Source organism: Girardinichthys multiradiatus, chromosome 17 (genome assembly GCF_021462225.1).
Source record: "Girardinichthys multiradiatus isolate DD_20200921_A chromosome 17, DD_fGirMul_XY1, whole genome shotgun sequence".
Lineage (NCBI taxonomy): Eukaryota > Metazoa > Chordata > Actinopteri > Cyprinodontiformes > Goodeidae > Girardinichthys > Girardinichthys multiradiatus.
Genome location: NC_061809.1, coordinates 25,721,342 through 25,743,966, shown reverse-complemented (window position 1 = coordinate 25,743,966; position 22,625 = coordinate 25,721,342). Strand labels below are relative to the sequence as shown.

General features: G+C 39.9%; 1 protein-coding gene and 1 long non-coding RNA gene across 4 annotated transcripts in view; one reads left to right on the top strand and one right to left on the bottom strand.

Moving 5' to 3' along the window:
* LOC124883079 overlaps nt 1-22,625 on the bottom strand; it is a 97,605-nt gene that overhangs the window by 58,389 nt on the left and 16,591 nt on the right. The gene's annotated exons all lie outside the window — the stretch shown is intronic.
* Nucleotides 9,913-21,960, top strand: kcna1b (potassium voltage-gated channel, shaker-related subfamily, member 1b). Of its 2 annotated transcripts, XR_007042074.1 has the most exons (3): nt 9,913-11,012; nt 11,301-15,607; nt 15,743-21,960. XR_007042074.1 is itself a non-coding variant. In XM_047389968.1 (2 exons), exon 2 carries the CDS (start codon nt 11,485-11,487, stop codon nt 12,973-12,975), a length of 1,491 nt encoding a protein of 496 aa, XP_047245924.1. In that variant the 5' UTR covers nt 9,913-11,012; nt 11,301-11,484; the 3' UTR covers nt 12,976-21,960. The 2 variants fall into 2 exon arrangements, 1 of the variants encoding a protein (XP_047245924.1); XM_047389968.1 differs by having other exon boundaries at nt 11,301-21,960.

Sequence of the window (22,625 nt, the reverse complement as noted above, 5' to 3'; positions counted from 1 at the left end):
ACCTTGTAGAGTAGAACTGACCCGAGACGAACCACACCGAGTAGGTACTAATGGAAAACCTTAAAGTAACCTTCAACTCCAGCTTGCTTGGGCTTATGCAGCAGGACAATAATCCAAAGCACAACAGCAAGTCCACATCTGAATGGCTCAAAAATCTAAATGAAGGTTTTGGAGTGGCCTAGTCATAATTTCAAAATTAAATGTGACTAAAATGGTGTGGCATGAACTTAAGGAAGTCCTTCTTGCTTGATAACCCTCCAATGGTTGAACATGGTGGTGGCAACATCATCCATAGGGATGCTTTTCTTCAGCAGGGATGGTACAGAGAAGCTGGTCAAACTTGATGTTAGGATGCATCAAGGTAAATAGAGAAGAATACAGGAAGAAAACCTGTTAGAGGCTGCACAAATCTTTAGACTATTATGGAGGTTCATCTTTCAGCAGGTGCATGACCCCAAACATACAACCAGAGCTACAGTGGAAGGGTTTAAATCAAAGCACATTCATGTGTAAGAAAAGTCCAATTAATGCTGACAGATGATCTCCATCTGACCGAACTTGAGTTATTTTTGCAAAGAAGAATGAGCAAAAACCCCTGTCTCTATGTGTGCAAAGCTGGTGGAGATAGACCAGAAGATAGACCAGGTTGGTTCTATGATGTAGTGAGTCAGAGGGACTGAATACAAATGCACCCAAAAATGTCCACGCTACATATAACCATATACATATAACCATGCCCTATGTATATAATACATAGAGGTTTATGGCTGTAATGTGATTGTTCAAAGGTGTATGAATGTTTAACAAGGCTCTGTATTTACAGAATCAGTACACCAAAACCAAATGTTGTGAATGCTATGATAGGTCAGCAGTTTTATTTTCTGTCCGCTTGCTAGTTTACTAAGAAGGTTACCTTGAAAGTATAACTAACGTGTAAATTAAACAGCTAATGTTCTCCCATTTTTGCCCATCGGTGAAAATGGTGCAGTGGGATTTCAGATGTCCATGTTTCGTCTCAGTGCTGGTGAAGCAGCAGTTGTAACCCAACACTCGGCCAGTTAAAGCAGCAGAAGCCTCTCTTTAGTAGAGCAGCGACCCGACCGGATCACCTGACAGGAGATTAAACGGTCCAGATGAAGTCATGGTGTGCATCTGTGCGGCGCGTGAATAGAGGTTCTCCCCCACCACCTTGTAAAGTTTTCACATGTTTTCATGCTTTTCTTCACAGCTGAGTGTGTGAGCAGGTGCTGTCCAGCTGCTCTAATCCCTGGTGTTTAGAAATTACTGTCATCAGCTGTGATTCCCCTCCAACTACAAGCTCCACTCAGCTCTAAACCATTTCAGTAATTATCGTTGGGAAAACCAGAAGGACACAAACACAGCAAGAAACTTCAGCAAGAACACTAATTGTGACAAAAAAGAAGACAAAAAGATGCAAGATGCATGAAAACAATCTTGCGATGGTCATTATATCTGGTAAATATTGCGATATATGCGTATTTTCTTCTTTCCTTTCTTTGTCATATGTGCTTCCATCACTCTGTGACCTTTCACATTTTGAGCAATGTCCTTTGTCTCCGGTGTGAGCATCTGCTGCTGTGAGCTAAACATTACATTAGCATGAAAAATGCAAGTTCATAACACTTGGGATAGATTAGTCAACAATTATTCCCATCTAAACTAGGAGCGTAACGGTCATTTAATACATAAAATGTCCGTTACAGCCCTTGCGGTACGCAGGTTTACCAAATGAATACTGTGGTGGTTTATACCTGAACATATGCAGAATGTTTATGTGCGGAACTAAATGTGAAATGCAACGTTCTGCCGGGCAACTTTAAAAGGTGACACCTAAACAAAACAGAGAGGATTCAATCAGAACAAACCCTGCACATCATTTTAAATGTAAGAAATTTAAGAAGTTAGGTCTGTGAAGGATTACCAAGGCGTTTCTGAGGCAAAACAGAGAGAACCATTATACACAAATCTTTAAAAGGGGACATATCATGCTTTTAAATCCTTCCTTTTCCTTTTTAAATCATTCAGATGTGGTCTGTATAAAGTGGAACTGCAATGCTTTGGTTTGAATTTGTCATTATTGTAGCTTCCTTTTTGACCGTCTCGTTTTGCTGAGGTCTCTTCAAATGCAAATGAGGCACTTCACACCCCACCCCCCTCTAGTGGAGCAGAAGATTTTTATACATAAAACCTATTTAAAGATGTCAACTGAGCTCCTAGACAGACGGAGTCTTTCAGCTAATCCTCCTTCATACTGGCCGAGGTTGCTGAAACACTCCTCCCGGAAGTGCTTCGCGCAAACAAAGAGGACTTTCCCCACTGATGTTGACACGTTTCCACGAAAAATAAAATTTAACCAGGCACTCCGAAGAGTCTCTGATCCTGGGGAACAGTGTAATGACTGGTGTGGGTTAATACACCCAACAACAGAACATTTAGATTTTTCCGCTTGCTACTTTGGCATCCTTCAACTTCAATACTGCGAGAAAAAAAAATGGCGGATTCACTGGATTGGTTAGCCGGACGTCCAAGAGCATCTTTAGAAGTTCCACAGAAAATACTGAGACGTAATAGAGAACGAAACGTAATAGAAAATAGACAAATTTGAACCGACTGACCAAATATGACCCAAAAAGCATCTACATATATCATTGCAGGATCTGGAGTGACTAAATTCAAAATTTCTAGACTTTCAGAGACTCCAAATTCACAAAGAAATTTGTTTAATAGCTAAAAAAGTGGATTTTGCACGAGATGTCCCCTTTAAAATAGCCCCTCTACGAATCATCCAGGAGGTCTCAGAAGAACTCAGCACAACATCTAAAGCTCTGCAGGCCTTACTTGCATCAACTAAGGCGAGAGTTCGTTATTGATTGTATTTATTTGGTGAAAGCATAAATGTTCATACCAACTGTCAAGTATAACCACCGAGGATAAAAACACAGGAAAGCAAAAAAGCTTTTTTCCACTGTGGTCCAAACCCAATACCAACATACAGGTCCTTCTCAAAAAATTTGCATATTGTGATAAAGTTCATTATTTTCCATAATGTCATGATGAAAATTTAACATTCATATATTTTAGATTCATTGCACACTAACTGAAATATTTCAGGTCTTTTATTGTCTTAATACGGATGATTTTGGCATACAGCTCATGAAAACCCAAAATTCCTATCTCACAAAATTAGCATATCATTAAAAGGGTCTCTAAATGAGCTATGAACCTAATCATCTGAATCAATGAGTTAACTCTAAACACCTGCAAAAGATTCCTGAGGCCTTTAAAACTCCCAGCCTGGTTCATCACTCAAAACCCCAATCATGGGTAAGACTGCCGACCTGACTGCTGTCCAGAAGGCCACTATTGACACCCTCAAGCAAGAGGGTAAGACACAGAAAGACATTTCTGAACGAATAGGCTGTTCCCCGAGTGCTGTATCAAGGCACCTCAGTGGGAAGTCTGTGGGAAGGAAAAAGTGTGGCAGAAAACGCTGCACAACGAGAAGAGGTGACCGGACCCTGAGGAAGATTGTGGAGAAGGGCCGATTCCAGACCTTGGGGGACCTGCGGAAGCAGTGGACTGAGTCTGGAGTAGAAACATCCAGAGCCACCGTGCACAGGCGTGTGCAGGAAATGGGCTACAGGTGCCGCATTCCCCAGGTCAAGCCACTTTTGAACCAGAAACAGCGGCAGAAGCGCCTGACCTGGGCTACAGAGAAGCAGCACTGGACTGTTGCTCAGTGGTCCAAAGTACTTTTTTCGGATGAAAGCAAATTCTGCATGTCATTCGGAAATCAAGGTGCCAGAGTCTGGAGGAAGACTGGGAAGAAGGAAATGCCAAAATGCCAGAAGTCCAGTGTCAAGTACCCACAGTCAGTGATGGTCTGGGGTGCCGTGTCAGCTGCTGGTGTTGGTCCACTGTGTTTTATCAAGGGCAGGGTCAATGCAGCTAGCTATCAGGAGATTTTGGAGCACTTCATGCTTCCATCTGCTGAAAAGCTTTATGGAGATGAAGATTTCGTTTTTCAGCACGACCTGGCACCTGCTCACAGTGCCAAAACCACTGGTAAATGGTTTACTGACCATGGTATCACTGTGCTCAATTGGCCTGCCAACTCTCCTGACCTGAACCCCATAGAGAATCTGTGGGATATTGTGAAGAGAACGTTGAGAGACTCAAGACCCAACACTCTGGATGAGCTAAAGGCCGCTATCGAAGCATCCTGGGCCTCCATAAGACCTCAGCAGTGCCACAGGCTGATTGCCTCCATGCCACGCCGCACTGAAGCAGTCATTTCTGCCAAAGGATTCCTGACCAAGTATTGAGTGCATAACTGTACATGATTATTTGAAGGTTGACGTTTTTTGTATTAAAAACACTTTTCTTTTATTGGTCGGATGAAATATGCTAATTTTGTGAGATAGTAATTTTGGGTTTTCATGAGCTGTATGCCAAAATCATCCGTATTAAGACAATAAAAGACCTGAAATATTTCAGTTAGTGTGCAATGAATCTAAAATATATGAATGTTAAATTTTCATCATGACATTATAGAAAATAATGAACTTTATCACAATATGCTAATTGTTTGAGAAGGACCTGTACATATACTGACAGTCAAACACGGTGGTGGTAGCGTGATGGTCAGGGACATGGATGAACTGCAGTATTTGAGAGATCCATGAATTCTGCTCACTACTAGAAAATCTGAAGGAAGAAAGCCCGGCCATCAGTTTGTGATCTTAGGATCAAGCTTATTGTGGTTATCCAGCAGGACAACAATCCAAAGCTAACCACCAAATCCACCTCTGACCTGGATAAGCAAAGTAAAAGTTCTGAAGAGGCCTAACTTAGATCAACAACTCTAGACAGAAAAGTGGGCCATAACTTTATTTCCAGTTTGCAATGTAGACATCACACTGACACGGAAGTAGAAACCATAGGCCTGAAAGTAAGTCAAAGGTACTTATGACATCCGGACTGAAGTTCAGGAACATCCAGGAGCAAGTCGTCTGCCTGGGAATGTCTGAACACAAGGATGTTTTCCTCCTAATGCTGCTCCTGTTTCTCCTGCATGCTGCACTGTTTTCCCAGGCAGATCTTTGTCCCACCAGCACGCTGTGAATGTAGTTTTCAAGAATGTTGGAGCAGCCGTGTGGCAGAAGCTCAGCCAGCTGTCGGACACACTGAGTGACGAACGCTGGAAGTCCAAATATAGAGCGGTCACCTTTCATGCTCGGACAAGGACAACATTCCCCTCGATCGGCCGCACAGCTGATTCAACAGATATTTTATTACACTCTGTTGTCTCAGGGTAAAGTCTTTTCATTGTTACTGCTAAATAAAAGTGAATAAAATCAATCAGAAAAGTCAATTTGAACCCTTGGTCGACAGAGACGTGGAGCACCGACATACATCCTCGATAAAAATATAAAAACAAAACAAATGCAGCTATTCACATTTGATTGATTGATTTACTTAATTTCAGTTTGTTTTGGTCAACAATTACTCCAAAAAAACAATAACTAATCAATTTATATAAAATGTAAGGATGGGAAAAGGCAAAAATAGAAAGATCTCTGCAAACAATATCATGAAACTGGCATGAACTTATTCCATGAGTTCATAGTCAGAATTAAATCCTTGTTTAATGACTACAACAGTGCTATTTATAAAATGGATATGAGCTTATTGGTCCATTTTTATTAAAATGTTTTATCCACCATCCAATCTTCCGTCTTATTTCACTGTTTCTGAGGGGCATCTGTGGAGGTAATCGCAGACCTAGTTCCTCCTGCAGGAAGTGTTCCCCAGCCAGAAGGTATTTGTTCCTCTCGAGAGTTCAGGATCTGGGTCAGAAACTTCCAAATGGAGAAGTCCAGGGCACTTCCTGATCAAATGAACCACCTCAGCTTCCGATAAGGAGGAGGAGCAGAAGCTTTACTCCGAGCTCCCTCCAGATGATGGAGCCCCTGATGTGAATCCAGCCATCTTACAGAAGAAGTTAATTTCAGGAGCTTGTCTCCAGCATCTCGTTCTTTAAGCCATGAACCGTATCTCCTGACCATAGATGGGGGTTGAACCATCCTCTGGCCTTTTGTTCTCGGATTTTCTGCTTCAGAGGCACTTTAACAATTTCATTATCACCTGTTTACCTGTGTGCACATAATTTCTCCTTCTGGTAAAGTACTGGTTTCAAAGCTTTATGTTATTTAATTTGGAATTGTGTGTTTCTTCTGCCTGAATTGGTTATTTTGTATTGATGTTACCAAATTCTTTCTTACTCTTACTTGAGTCATTCTGGATGACTGCTTTTTACTTCTAGTAGAGTAGAGTAAAAAGAAGTAGTGCTATTCTTGTTTGAATAAAACCTTTGGGTACTCTACGCACCTCTGCATCTGAGGGACGCTGCAAACCTGTGGAGCTCTGGTCAGATGAGGCCAAATTGAGTGCCTTGGCCAACATGTGAAACATTATGTGGCATAAAATTAACACCACATATAACCCTAAATGCATCGCTTACTGTGAAACATGGTGGTGGCAGCATCATGCTGTGTGGATGATCTTCTTCAGAAGAGACAGCGAAGCAGGTCAGAGTTGATGGGAAAATGGATGGAGCTAAATCCAGGATACTAGTGGAAGAAAACCTGTTAGAGGCTGCATAAGACTTGAGATTGGGGTGGAGGTTCACCTTCCAGCAGGACAACGACCCTGAACAGACAACCAGAGATACAAATGAGCCGTCTAAGCATTACATGTCACAGAATGGTCCAGTCAAAGTCTAGATCTAAACCGAATTGGGTAGCTTTGGCACGGCATGAAAAGTGACGCAGGCAATCTGAAAAAGCTGTCTGAGACATTAAAAAGAAGGTTGTAGCAGCTTATGAGTCTGGCAAAGATTAAAAGAGGTGTCAAAACGTTTTGAATTCCACCATTCCACCGTACATAAAATAGTCTACAAGTAGAGGACATTAAAAACAACTGCCAACATGAACAGTTCTGTTTGACCAAGAAAGTTCACCCTGAAAGGAGACCTCAAAGAAGTCTCCAAAACCCCCAACATGCCTTTAAAACCATAGAGTGACTGTACAAGTTTAACTTTTCATGGGAATTGAAGCAGAACTGAACTTGACAATGGCCTGAAACAAACCTATAAATCTGGACCGGGATCCTGCCAAGAGGCTGACATGAAAACCAAAAGAGCTGCAAGAACTTCTGGAGGGTACTGACTGTGTTCTACATGTGACGATATTCTTCTCTATTCCCCATATGTCTGGACTAAGGGGTAAGGTGAAAGACAGAAACATGTTCTTACAGAAAACATCCAAGTTTCGCAAAAATCCCGCAAAAACGTTTATTGATTATTGTTTTTAAAGAATAATCTGTTTCGGAATCTAGATTTAGGAGGACTGTAGGGAGCACCATGCTGTGGAGGATCACCTGCCGCATTAAAGCTGGAAGGTTGATGGTTAAAATCTCAGTTGTGTAGGCCTTTCTGTGTGGACTACATCTTTATTCTAGTGGATTCTAAGCAGTTAAATGCAATAGGTTTGCTTTATGCTTTCAGATTGAGCTGAATTATTAATACATCTGAAAGCTCCAACGTGGAAGGAAGAGATAAGGCTGCAGCTCTGGAGAATAAGTCTCAACAAGTTTAAATTCAGCTCAGAGTAACTCCAGACTGCAGGTTTATAACTTCCTCCAAATTCTTTATCCCCCTTTTATCGGCACACGTTCACCATCAGAGCCCAAAGCTGCTAACAAGTATCAGAAGCAGGTTCTGGATGTTTGAAAGTGTTTGAAACTTTTATATTATGACCTGGCAGTAAAGAACAATCAGGAAGGAAATCATTTCTAGATGTTTGAAAGTTTTTTAACCCTCAAAAGTTGTTTTATAATCCTAAAGCTTTGCTCCCTAGGGACAAAAAAGACTGAAATCTTATTAAAACACATTACATATTAATCTTTCTTTCCACTTTAATTATGTCAGTCTTTTAAAACCCTTCAGCCTGAAGTATTCATATCAAAAATTAAATATATGTTGGCGATTTTAACATTAACAGTTCCACAAAAAGCTCCACAAAACTACAATAATTATCATTACATTTCAGGACCCTGAGATGCGTCAATAACTGTTAGCAAAAATATTTTAAATTAGTGTTATTATGCATCCTCAGATTGAAAAACCAAATCAGCTTCCTAAAAACTGCTGAAAAAGGTTTCTTCTAATATTTTTTCCCCTTTAAATGAGTCAGTATTTTAAAGGTCAGTATATTCACATTCTTCTGCTCTTTTTTAACAGAAGAAATTCGGAAAAATAATAATGATAATTTCCCTGAAATAAATTACACATGCACGCTTTCTTTTACCCACACAATCCATTATTCAGCATCAATAGTGACACTTATTTCAGTAGCAAGGCACCATTGGAGAAAACAGGAAAAGGTTTGACATGATATTTTTGAATGGGGGAAAATGTAGCGCCACCTGGTGGACACATAAAAACTCAAACTGATAGCTATTAGAAAATGTTTTTGTTTTTTTTGGTACTAGTGGTCTTTATGGTAAGGATACAGAGTTTTTCTTTGGTTTTGAACGGTCGGTTTTTCGTCCCAATGATTTTTATGTAGATTAGCCATTTTAAGCTATTTTCAATTTTTTTTATTTTAAAAAAAAAAATGGTTTTTCCTTATGGTTAAAGGATTTTACTTTTTGAACTTTAAATCAACACTCTTCCTTTGATACTTTACTGTGAAATTAATTAATCTGAACTCATTTTATACGCTGAACTGATTCCTAATTGAACAGATTTGAGATACTGAACTGATTCCTGACTGAACAGGTTGCAGCAGCTAAAACTTGTCTCTCTGGTTTTAGATATTCCCTCAAAGTTAGTCTTTTCTCTTTTCTTGGACCTTTGACTGCTGTTTTACTCATTTTCAGATTCTTTTATTATTATATACTTATTTATAGTATTTGTCACAATTTGTAACAATGGCACATTATGAAAAAAAAATATAACTCAAAAGGTCACAGGTAATAAAATATATAAAGTTAAAAGACAATAAGATATAAAAGTAAAATACTAAAACTAAATGTAAACTCCATAAACAAAAGAAATAAATGATTTTTGCATTCAGTTTATCATACTTATACTATATGAGTTTTTTGGGGGGGTTAGGAATAGATGCCCAAATTTACACCTTTAAGTTATGTATCTTTCATTTATATTTAGGGGTGGTTTAAACCATTTGCATTGTACCAAACTGAACCAATACAGCAGAAATCATCAGTGATGAAACATATTTAAAAACAAAATTAACACTTTCCATAATTCCTGCATGAGTAACATAATAAATAATGTTTAAAGGATTTTAATTATTTTACCAAGATCATTTTACTTAACTGGTAGATGTATCCTTTTATGATTTTAAATATAGGGACTGTTTTACGAGGTCTGGGGTTTCTGTAGATGAGGATCAGAATTACAAGACAGTGAGTGGACCCTCATCAGACAGAAAGAGCAGAAACTCACATTCAATAGCTGATCAACTTTAAAGTTATGTATCTTCTTGATTAAACTTATCATTACGTCCTTAATTCCAAATCTGAAGTATTTATTTGTGTTTAATTCCACCTATAATTCCCTGGGCGCCGCACAATGGCAGCCCACTGCTCCCTATAAGGGATGGGTTAAATGCAGAGGACAAATTTCGTTGTAATGTACATGTGCAATGACCAATAAAGATGATTATTATTACTATATGGAAGCGACACGCATATGCAACATAATAAATCTATAAATATCAACAGCCACCTTAGATATTTAAATGTTTATCATCACTCTTGAGATGATTTTTAATGTTTAATTTTTTAATTTTTCCTCAGATTTTTATATTTTGGTCAGCAGATATCTATGAACATGAACCACCAAGTAAATGGAGTGTTGATTTATTTTTTTTAATTGTCATTGGGAAAAACATTAATATTTTCCTGTATTATCTTAATCTATAAATTACTAAAAAAGGCTAATTGTTTATACCTGGGCTGGGTCCCCAGCCTTACAGTATCCTAACAACACCTCCGTTTGGGACCTGATTTCATGATTTAATTCTAATAACACAGAACCAGGTTTGTCTTTTCTGCTTTCTTCATGTTTTGTTTTTTCTTTTTAGATCTGATCAGATTGTTGTTTCTGTGCAGACCTCCAGAGCTGGTTCTGACAGACTCATGGGTCAGTACTGGATCACAGTTGGCAGATTTTCCATGTCAGATCTGGACTGTTTGACACCTGCAGGAGAATCACGTTGTGCACAGAGCGCCCCTCGATGTTTTCCTCACCGGGAAGTATATTCCCTCGGCTCCCAGCAGGAGAACCTGCCCCCGACAGGAGTCGTGCGGCTGGTTCTGCTGACATGCAGCCGCTACTGTAGCTCTCTCTGTGCTGTACAGTGTGTCTGCATTGCGTCGAATCCTCCACCCCTCCTCTCCCTGTTTTCCCTCACTCCCTCCTTCCCTGCTTCACTCACTTCTTTCCTCTCCTCATGAAATCCTGCAATATGCTTCCAAATTAACAGACACACATAGGGTCCGCAGCAGGATCCTCTGCCTTATTTCCCCTCCTCTCCTTCATCTGATTTTTTTAAGCGCTTTTCTCTTGATGCAGCAAAGTCCGGTCCTCCCGTCAGGATGTGAGCTTCATCCAGCTCATTATTGTTCCTTTCCCTCCTCCTCCTCCTTGTTTTCCACTATGATTTTAAGAAATGGTCAGTCGGGATTTTTGCTGCTGCGTTCAGAGCCGTCAGAAACCTCCTCCTCTTCCTCCTCCTCCCCCTGCAGGCTTCACCGACTGACGCTGAAAACCAACACCAAGAGGATACGGATGTTGACCAAGACAACATAGTCTATTAATATTTCAGAGACACTGTAAAGAGATATATGCTGGACGGCTGGAGAGGACGATCAGTTCCATCTGCTCCTCTCCAACTCAGGTACGTTTCATCTCTGATGTTCATCACTCAGAGGAGATTTTATTGCTCCGTTTGTTGTGTGGATGTGTAAATGGTTGTTTGAGTGGGAAGGTGTTGGATGAGTGAGAACTGTGGGTGCAGAGTGAGGCAGTGCAGCAGGGCTGCAAACTTGAATACTGATGTATGCGGTAAAATCCAGCAGATGCAGCACACGCTGCGTTTTTCTGGAAAGAAGCTCATGTTGAAAAATTTCTGACGAGTTTTTCTCTTTTCTGAGGACACTTGGTATTATTTTCCCCTCTGTTCCAGGTATCAGACGAGAACCTGCTGAGGGAACGTTCAGTTCAGAGACGATGGCGATGATGAGGATGATGATGGTGATAGGGAGGGAGGCTCTGCGCATCTCCTGGCATCTGTAGGGGCCTATCCACTTCAACCTGCCCCCACCACCTACGCACCTCTTTCCCTTCCTGCCCTACACCCACCAGGAAGGATGACTGTGGTGTCCACAGAAAACATGGACGATACCTCCACCTTGCCAGGTCACCCACAGGACCCCTACCCGCTTGACGACGACCACAATGATCATGACTGCTGCGAGCGGGTGGTCATCAACATTTCTGGGCTGCGCTTTGAGACCCAGCTGAAGACCCTCGCCCAGTTCCCGGATACGCTGCTCGGGAACCCCAAAAAGAGGATGCGCTACTTTGACCCCTTAAGAAACGAGTATTTCTTTGATCGGAACCGTCCGAGCTTTGACGCCATCCTGTATTATTACCAGTCTGGGGGGCGGCTGAGGAGGCCAGTCAATGTCCCGCTGGACATGTTCTCAGAGGAGATAAAGTTTTACGAACTTGGTGCAGAGGCTATGGAGAAATTTAGGGAGGACGAGGGATTTATACGGGAAGAGGAGCGGCCTTTGCCAGAAAAGGAGTTCCAGCGGCAGATTTGGCTCCTCTTTGAACATCCAGAGAGCTCGGGACCGGCCCGGGGGATTGCCATTGTCTCAGTGATGGTCATTCTTATTTCAATAGTCATATTTTGTTTGGAGACTTTACCGGAGCTAAAGGAGGATCCCAATGACCGCATTCACCAAGTGGGCAACACCACCATGTATTACAAGGCAAACATCCTGACAGACCCTTTCTTTTTGGTAGAGACGCTCTGCATCATCTGGTTTTCCTTTGAACTGATAGTCCGCTTCTTTGCTTGCCCTAGCAAAGCAGCATTCTTTAAGAACATGATGAACACTATTGATATTGTGGCTATATTCCCATACTTCATCACTCTTGGCACAGAGCTAGCTGACGACCAAGAAAACAGGGAGGGAAGGGGAGGAGGGGAACAAGCCACATCTTTAGCCATTCTCAGGGTCATTCGTCTGGTGAGGGTATTCCGGATCTTTAAACTGTCCCGACACTCCAAAGGGCTCCAGATTCTGGGCCAAACTCTCAAGGCAAGCATGAGGGAGCTGGGACTGCTCATTTTCTTCCTCTTCATTGGTGTGATTTTATTTTCCAGCGCCGTTTACTTTGCTGAAGCTGAGGAAAAGGAGTCGTTCTTCACCAGCATCCCGGATGCTTTCTGGTGGGCTGTGGTGTCCATGACAACCGTTGGCTATGGGGATATGTACCCAGTGACCATCGGAGGGAAAATTGTTGGATCGCTTTGCGCCATCGCTGGTGTGTTGACCATCGCACTGCCTGTACCAGTCATAGTGTCCAATTTCAACTACTTCTACCACCGGGAGACGGAAGGTGAGGAGCAAGCACAGCTGCTCAACATCAGCAACCAAAACTTGGCATCAGAAACCAACTCAAGCCGCCGCACTTCTTCTGTGGTCAGCAAGTCAGAATACATGGAGATAGATGAGGACTTGAACAACAGCATTGATAACTTTAGAGAAGCAAACCTTAGAACTGCCAACTGCACGACCCCTAGCCAGAACTGTGTGAACAGGGGGAAGCTGCTCACCGATGTGTGAGGCAATGCCAAACACACTGCTGTAAATACTGTAGAAATATCTGGATGCTTTAACTCTATAGGCGCATTTTGTTCGTTTTTTTAAATATTATTCTTTTAAAGGCATAAACACACTTTAAGACACCTATAGTGAGGCAATATTGAGCAGATCTTGGCAAAAAGTTATGTTAAATATTTGTATCCATTCCAAAAAAAATGTATGGGTTACTGCCACTTTTACACATCAGATTCAATCCTTTTTGGCCAGATGTGGGACTCAGGTGTAAGACGCTGTGTCCTTCATCCCGGACAAGTCCCAAAAGGTCTTATTTGGCTCCTACAGGTTAAAAAACAACAGAATTTTATACTTTTAACAAATGAATTCTCAGATTCATTTTAAAATTTCAAGGGGTTACTCCATCAATTTAACATGTTTAATCTGCTTGGCTCAAGGGCAAAGGGCTCATTGTTAGGTATACCAGACCCAATTAATTATACTGCTTTAGAATATTAGGTAAATAATGTTCTCTTGTTACCCTTTAAACCGTGTGATGTAATTAATTAAATAAAAGGGGTTACACTGCTCATTTTAGATGTGAAGCTCAATTACCTTGGTCCTGAGGCATGTTTTAGGTCCATTTTCCTTACCTTGTAAACGAGCCCCCAACAATCTCATGACCTGCCTCCTGCACTGCTGTTTTTAGACACGAGGCTCAAGCCTTTTTTTTGACTGAGGGAATTTTACAGGTACTATAAGTCTTACTGTGTATTCTACACAAGCCCCTGATGAATTTTAAAACGCGACTTCTGAACTATGAGATGTTTTTTTTTTAGAATAACAGAAGTTATTCCACTAGTTATATACATATTGAATCCATTTAAGTGGCAGAGACAAGACTTTGCATCCCGGATAAGACCCCAAATAACAACATGATCTCAATACTTTGGAAAATTATCAATTTCCTACCATTTGAAATCTGATATATATTTTAAAATTATGGGGGTGGCACTGCTGATTTAGCACATCAAACTTTATTCCTTTTGGCCTTGTGACGTATTATGTCTGCTAGAGGTCCTACTTTTGTATTCTGGACAAGCCCTCAATCATTTTACAACCAGGCTCTGCTGTATTGTCATGAATTGACAGGTTAGTCCAATATTTTAACAACCACAATCCATTTGGTCCTGAGACCAACATTAGGCGTTTCCTCAATACTTTGGAAACTGTTTACTGAATATTCTTTTATTTCATCAGATGTACTTGATACAATTAAGGAGGGGTTGTACTGCTATGTCAAGCTTAAATCCCTTTTGTCTGGAGGCATGTTTCAAGTGCTGGAGGTCTTATTTTTGTATCACAGACAAGCAGCCAACAATTTCACAACCCAGCTCCAAGAGTTTATGACATCTACTGAATTTTCTAAATGTATTCCATGCATGGTCGGACTACACATTTTACTTGGTCTGTCTGCTCCAGAGGTGAGCTTTAGGTGGTAGGGGTCATGGTTTTATAACCCAGACCCCAAATAATTAAGACTTGGCTACAACAGTCTGAAAAATGAATGTTACTTATTATGTATTAATTAAGTATTATGTAATACTTATTATGTACTTATGCTACATTTGTCCTTTAATATGTCAAATGTGTTTACAATATCAGTTTATTACGGAAAAGACCCCCAATAATGTTAAAACCCAGTCTGAAGAGCTTAGAAGATGTTTTACAGAAATATGAAGATGAATCTGAAATTTAGAAATGCAAAAATATAAAAAAGTATGAACAAAAACTAATAAACATCCCAACACTTTCCAGGTATTACTTATAATCCACACCCCGAGAGCCCATCTACCAATAAAAAGGCATACTGCTCTCTGCCATGGTTTAAAACACATGTATTCTTATGGTATAATTGTTACAAATAGGTGCAGGTTTTTAAAGACAGAGGAGCATGATCCAATTGCTCTCTGGGAAATGTAGTGTTCTTGCGACATGCCAATAATAGTCTGTATTGACCCGAATTGTGCAATACTAAATTGATGGAGTGCCTCTTTAATTACATGCAAGTCTCTGCTATAAATGGAGTATAACTTTAAACCTATTTACTGCAACGTTTCACTGCCATCTTTTTTTACTGATGTGTATTAATTTATAATATTTTTAATTCTCCAGCTCTTAACAGCTGAATAACACAAATCAAACATTTGTGGAAAAAAGGCTGGTTTATTTAGATTATTAAAGCACTTTATATTAACCTAAAAACACATTAAAACATTTAGGAGAGTCATATCAAATATTAATAAAAATAAGTGTTTTAAGTGAATACATAGAATAAGAAAGATGAACGTTGAGGACTAAACTGGAGGACAAAGAATAAAACTGGTTGATACATTTTTGATGAAAGAAACAGCAGCCTGGTTTGGTGCAACAGACTCAATGCCGTGGATGAAAGCCCATCTAAGATTCACAAGAACAACTTCCTCCTTGAACAACCGCACCAGGGATGGATTACAATTACAGACGTGTGTGCTTTCTGCAGCACATCCAGGAAAATTGGAAAAACATTACATGGCGAATTTTTCAGGCACTTTCTGAAAAGCAAACAGGAAGATTGTGGAGCCTTTTGGAAGGAGGATCTGCACCAATGCTGCTGCAGGTCAGCTGAGGGTTCCCTGTTTAATGCCATGCAACGCTCCTTTATATAAACGCATGTGGAGACTCTTCTCTTTTATATCAGCATGCACACAACGTTACCTCATTTTCTTTTTCTTTTTGTTGTTGTCTTCTTCAGCTTCCCTCATCTTCTCCTGGATTATGTTTCGTTTTCACCAGAAGTGCTCTGGCCGTTTATCGTCAAAGTTGTTTCAGAGCATTTCCGTCTTGAATGTTTAAGGAGAACAGCAACATTTGTTTCTTCGGAGATCACGGCATGTCAAAATACTTCAGCATTACGGCCTAAACAGCTATGATATAGCTACATATATTCAATGCATGACGTCAGTATTAAATTGCTTGCAGTTTTCAATGGAGCGCGGGAAAACGGAGGGGAGGTGACGATGATTCCCGTTAAGGTACTCCGTGGAAAAATGCATGACGGAGGAAAACTGTTAGAAGGGGCTAATGTGCTCAAAACAAAAGAAATCTTAAAAATATAATTACTTTCAGAAGTTTTTTCCTCCTTTTTGTATTTCCCTAAAGATTGATACTGAGTGCATGGGAACGTTTAATTTGATTTGTGAGCCCATTTTTCTGTTAGTTTGAAGAAGAAAAGGAGTATGATAACGAACAAAGCTCGAAGAGTATATATCTAAAAATTAGCTTTCAGTGCCTTGAAGCCTGTCTTATTATAGAATTGACTAAAGTGCCTGCTGTTATAAGAGCTTACGTTGTGCAGCTTAACCCGTCCTTATATAAAGATGCCCTGATCCCACATATCTGCCACTGAAGAGACAGTTTGCTCCATATGTTTGGGCCAAAAAAAAACAAAACCCTCAGCTATCCTAGTCGATGACACAAAGCTGCAGCACATAATCAGCATTGCGAGCAAAACAATAATCAGCGTCTGTTTTGGTCAAATCCAGCAGAATCCCATTGTTTGCATACACTGTTTAAAATCAAAACCTGTTTTAGATCAGTGAGGATTATCAAAATTTTTTCTATTTGCTAAATGCCAGAACAGCTTTATTTAGATTCATTTTATTACCTTCTCAAAATTCAAATGTTTACATACACTAAGATCAGTATGCCTTTAAAAGCCCAGATGACTTTGCAAGCTTTTAATAGGTTATGACATCAGGAAGTGAATTGTGGACCGTGGTTTATCCTTGAGGCCAATTTCCAGATGTCGGAAGGTGCCACATTCATGTGTTTAAAGAATTAAATGCTAGTATAAACACCATGAGAAAGTCCAGCTGTCATACTGTTCAGGAACGAGACAGGTTCTGTGTCCCAGTGATGAGTGTCTTGGTGCCACATAAGAGCTTCAACCCCACAACAAACGCGGATGATCTTGTGAAGATCCTGGGTGACTCTGGTAACCCCTAACCTGGGCTGAAGGGCCACTTAGTGAGGAAGAAGCCATTACTCCAGAACCACCAAAATTCCAGATCACAGCTTGCAAATACACTCAGGAACCAACACCTTTGGTTTTAGAGATATTATTGTCCAGTTTGGAGGAAAAAGAGGAAAGCCTGAGATCACCATCCCAACTCTAAAGTACGGTGGTGGCAGCATCATGTTGTGTGGATGCTTTGGTGCGGGAGGGACATCTATTTGAAAACGGACGGCATGATGAGAGAAGAACATTATCTGGAAGCACTGAAGGAACAATTCAAGACATCAGCCAGGAAGTTGAGACTTGGACACACATGGGTCCTCTAGGTGGACATATACCCAAAGCCTAATGCCAGATTAGTTACAAAGTGACCAAAAATAGAAAATTTGAGGGCAGAGCTGAAAAGGTGTGTGTGAGAGAGAAAGGCGGCCTATAAGCCTGATTCAGTTCCAACAGTTCTGTCCAGGGAGAATTGGGCCAGAACTCCAACACAATACCGTGAGAAGCTTAATGGAGAAGCACAAAACATTTGACCCAAGTCATGCAGTTTAAAAGGCGATTCTACCAAATACTAAGTAGATGTAAACTTCTGAATTTAAAGAACAAAACTTATCATTCTTGCTTGTAGCAAATAGAAAAACAGTGTATGGAAGCATCTGGGTTTATGTGGAGGGTTAGTTCTGGGAATCCAGGACACCATGTAAAAGTTTAGACATGATCACTGTGATAAGAGTCCAGATTACTTAACACCAACAGGCATCGCTTGAATCCGCCATTATGTAACAATGAATTTAATTAGCCAACTCATTAACCGCCTGTTCCGACGCCTTCGTTTCACTGTTGAGCCTGAATCAAAGTAACGCACAAATTTCCCCCCTGGATGGACTGCTGCAGACGATTTATCTGCTGATTTATTGGCTACTGAGGCAAGTGACCCATTTTTAAATAAAGCTGGATAATCAAATCCGATCGAGGAGAAAATACCAGAATTATACTTCAAAACAAGCCGGCTATCAAACTGATATGGTGTAAACTTTAAGCCACTTTTAATCAAGAATCTACTTAATTATTTTCAGTATGAATCTAATGTGGTGAAGTTTAGTTATTGCCAACAAATTGAGTAAAAAAAATAATAATAATAATAAAAACACGACCTAATGAGAGCACAAACACCACCAGTTTTCAGCAGGACCAAAAATAGATTCTTTCCTGACTAAACCCAGAGAGAAATCAAAGCGAGCCTGTTTTATTTTGGTTATCCGTTCCTCATCAGGCCCCTTTGTTCCCTCACCCTGTCTTCAGTGAAGAGGTCTGAGCAGCGAGAGGATCCTGCTTCATGTGCCTTGGAGCTGTGGGACGTTTCAGTTCAGGGAGGGCTGATGGATCTGTAGAGGCACTCAAGTGTTTCCTCTGCAGAGCAGCATTAGTCATTCTGCCTGCCGGTAAAATGGCGCTGCTGCTGCTGCTGTTTCAGGACGGGGGAGCAGAGCTATGGGAGCGATGGGTTTTTCTGCAGGGCAGAAACGACTGACTAAAACAACGGTTCCAACTGAGCCGACTTTATGTTCTAAAGACTCGGTTCTGGATAGTGTGCATTAGTATTCAGCCCCCTGGGTGAACACTTTGCAGAACCAAATTTAACTGAACTTACACTGCAAGCCTGTTAGGGTTTGTCTCTAACAGCGTCAAACATCAGTTTGAATTTTTACACACACATCTTGGCAAAAAAGATTAGTGTTAATGGAATTAAGTCTGGACTTTGACTGGGCCTTTCTGATATATAAATTATTTGATATTCTGCAGCCTCCAACAGGTTCTCTTCTGGTACCGTCCTGTATTTAGCTCCATATTGCTGCTAAAGAAGGGCTTCCCTGCAGCATGATGCTGCCATCACCATGTTTCATTCTGGGAGACTGTTTTTACAATGATGTGCAGTATTGCGCTTTGCATATAGGCCAAGAAGTTTAATTTCTGTCTCATCTAGTCAGATGAATCTTCTTCCTATGTATCCTATATGGTTTCTGGCAAACTGCAAGACTTTGTCTTCTTGCCACCCTTCCATAAACACCAGATTTGTGAAGTGGAAGATTAATTCTTGTCCTGTTGACATTGTTCCACCTGACCTGTGTACCTCTCCCGCTCCTCCAAAGTTACCAGGGGCCTCTTGGCTGCCTCTCTGATTAATGCTCTCCTTTTCTGCTGTTTCTTGGTCTTCATGATGCTGGTTGTTCAGTAATGACCTCTTACAAACCTCTGAGGCCTTCACAGACCAGCACACATGTGTACTCTATTTACTAATTAGGTAATATTTTAATTGGCTGGACTGGATTTTTTTGGGGTATTATAGTGAAAGGGGCTGAATACAAATTTGTGCCACATTTCTTTAAGTTTTTTTTGCTAAACATGTTGAAAACCATCATTTTTGTTCTACTATTTAACTATGTTTCTGGCCTCAGAGACATCTGTACACCTCAGATGTTTGCCACTTAATGGATGCAATAGCTCCCATTACTGCCCTCTGGTGGCTATTCTAGACATTCCAGCTCCTTGTAAATCCTCAAGCATCCTGATCACTGGACTGCATGGGATCCAAATTAGACTGAACCCTTTTCGTCAGGTCTATAATAACAGGGTCATTTAGAATATCACCAAAATGCACTTTATCTCAGTAATTCAATAAAAAAAAAGAGAAACTCAATTTGATTAATTTCATACAGTGACATGTTTCAGCAATTATTCCTGTTATTTTTGATTATGGCTTGCAGATCATGAAAACCCATAAAATTTAGTCATTCATTAAATTTTTATAATACATAAAACCATCAAAAAAGGAATTTTATTACAAAAGTGAAATGTTCAGCCATAATGCACAAAGATGGTGCTGACTGCTGACCCCACAGTTGTTCAGCCGATAGTCATGAACAGCCTCCACAAGGTGGGTCAGCCATAAAAAACTCACTGCCAAACAACCTGGCTGTTTACAGAGTGCTGTATAAAACCATATTAATTGAAAGTTTAGTAGAAGGAAAATATGTGGCAGAAAAAAGTGCACAAGCTTAAGTCCAACCAAGGATTTAGTGCATATGAGTGTGTCATTTCTGTATTAAAATACTTTTTTCCCCCTATGTTTCTGATTTAAAATTTGTTTAAAATTAGTTTCAGTAGCCATACAGCATAATCAGACAAATAGGAAATATGTCACTCTTGTGTTGAAAGAATCTATATACAGGTCTCACATTTGAACTGAATTACTGAAATACATTTGTTTTACAAAATGTTCTGATTTATTGAGATGCACCTGCAGATCCCACAAATTTCACACTGTACATTATCACCACTAGATGGCAGGATAACAAGCACTGTAAAAACCAACCTGGACAAGGGGATCTCTCTCACCAAGCTTTGCTGCAGCTGTGTGTCACTGACGGGTTTCCTAACCGGCGCATTAAAATCCCTTTAATTAGTCTGGAAAAACTACATAAAAGCTACAAAGGTGCTACGTGTTAAACATACGGAAAGATTGAGAGAGAAAAAAGAAAACATTTTACCTTTAAATTTAATCATATCAATATTAAGTTTATTCTAGATTATTGATTAAAAGCACCGTCAGGGAAGTCGATGGTCTTTTAATTGGTTTAGCTTCATATTCGGGGGGCCAAAGTTGGAGAGATTTCTGTAGCTGATGCAACTGAAGGGACCAAATGATGTTTTGTAGTTTGAGTTACATATCATCATTTTAACATTTTTACTGTCTGATCTACAGTAAACAGGAAAGAACTTCTCCACTTTTCAATGAAAAATCCAGTTTGTACCTCTCTAGTAAATGCGATTAAATTAGAAGCTTCCTACTGCCAGAATCCAACTGATTTCCAGTTGATTAAATTTGTTTTCTAACAGAAACATTAAGCAGCTGCGGACGTTTCCCAACCTGGTGATTTCTAGAATTTATCGATCAAGATAATTTGATTTGTTGCTGCTTTGAGGCATCAGAACAGCCTGAAAAGAGGTTTGGTCTCAGCAATAAACTTAATTCAGCTCCGAAGTGTGTCTCATCCTCACATTTGTCTTGCAATGTTCAATAAATCAGTCATTAAATGCAGCTAATCAGGATTTGCTGCTACTTTACACTGCTTTCTGTCATTAATCTGCTGGAAACCTTTCAAGTAAAAAAAAAAAAAAACACGCAAAGTTCAAAGCAAAAGAAATGAATATTAAGAACATGCAACATTCAGCAAATTTCAGGTAAAAAAAAGCAGAAATCATTCAGATATTTTGTGTTTAAATGTTTAGGCAGTTTAGGGGTTCAGTTTTTTCTGCAGCTTGAAGACTGAATCCTTTCAAAATGACACATTTTTGTTATTTCAGTTCAAATCTTCAGTCAGATGGAAAAAGTCCAATGTTTTTTTCAATTCTGTAAAAATGTATTTTATTATTTTATGTCTATTTATTTTAAATGTTTTAAACATTTATTTATTTTATTCTGTTTTTTTTTTTTTTTACAGCTTAACAATGCTGAGCTGTTGATGAATAAGGTTTATTTTCAGATGATGATAGTGGGACATTTGCAGAGTTTCTGACAGTAAATATCCCCAAATGCATGGATGACTGCAGACTAAACTGTATGATTCCCAGTCTAAAGAGGGGATTTACAACCAGAATAACAACTGTCTCCAGCTGGTTCAATTTTCTGTTTCCTGTCGGTGAGAAGCCAAAGTCTCAGAGATGGACGCATTGTATTTGTTTCCTTTCTGCTGGTCTGTGGAGGTTTTCTCTGAACTTGTTGGTTGTTTTTGTTTGTTTTTACTGTTTCTCTCTGATTGGCTGCTGCTTTCGTCTGCAGAGCTTTTCACTGGCCGCTGAGGCAGAGTCTGTAACCTATGCAAGGTTAGTCAGCAGTTTCTGTCCATTCTGATCTCATCATATAACAGCATCTTCAATAAACCCTGGAAAATAAACAGTAGGTTCAATGTTTGTCTGGTTTTTGGATGGAAAATCGGACCTAAGTACAGGTTTCAATTTTCCAGAGAAGGAACCTACAAAACCTGCGGCATCTTTTAAATCTGCAGTTTTGTCAGGACACAGAAAAGTGTACAAAATCACACAACAGATTCCACGCTTATTATCAAACAAAGACGAACCCAAAATGGAAACAAAACTGTGTGTAAAACTAAGTGCACCCTGGATAAAAATGATTGAAAGTAAGAGCCAGGTGTTGCAGGTTAAAGCATCAATTAACTGGTCTCTATAAAAGCAGAGGTTACTTATGGTTTGCAACTTCTGCATGCAAGTGTATTAACACAACCCCAAGGTGGAAAGATCTCAGCAATGACCTGCTTCCTGCCAGTCTGGGAAGTGTCATAAGGTCAATTACAAATTTTCTGTTCCTTTCTTGATTAAAATGTTTCATCTAATAGATAACCAGTATAAATACATCAAAGCTATTTTCAGATGATGATGTCATTTATTAAGGAGAAAAGCGATACAAACCAACCTGGCCCTACAGTGCCTTGCGAAAGTATTCGGCCCCCTTGAACTTTTCAACCTCTTGCCACATTTCAGGCTTCAAACATAAAATTCTAATTTTTTGTGAAGAATCAACAACAAGTGGGACACAATCGTG

What these genes read in the sequence shown, in the direction of transcription:
- kcna1b (XM_047389968.1), top strand. Translation starts at nt 11,485, where the DNA reads ATGACTGTGGTGTCCACAGAAAACATGGACGATACCTCCACCTTGCCA.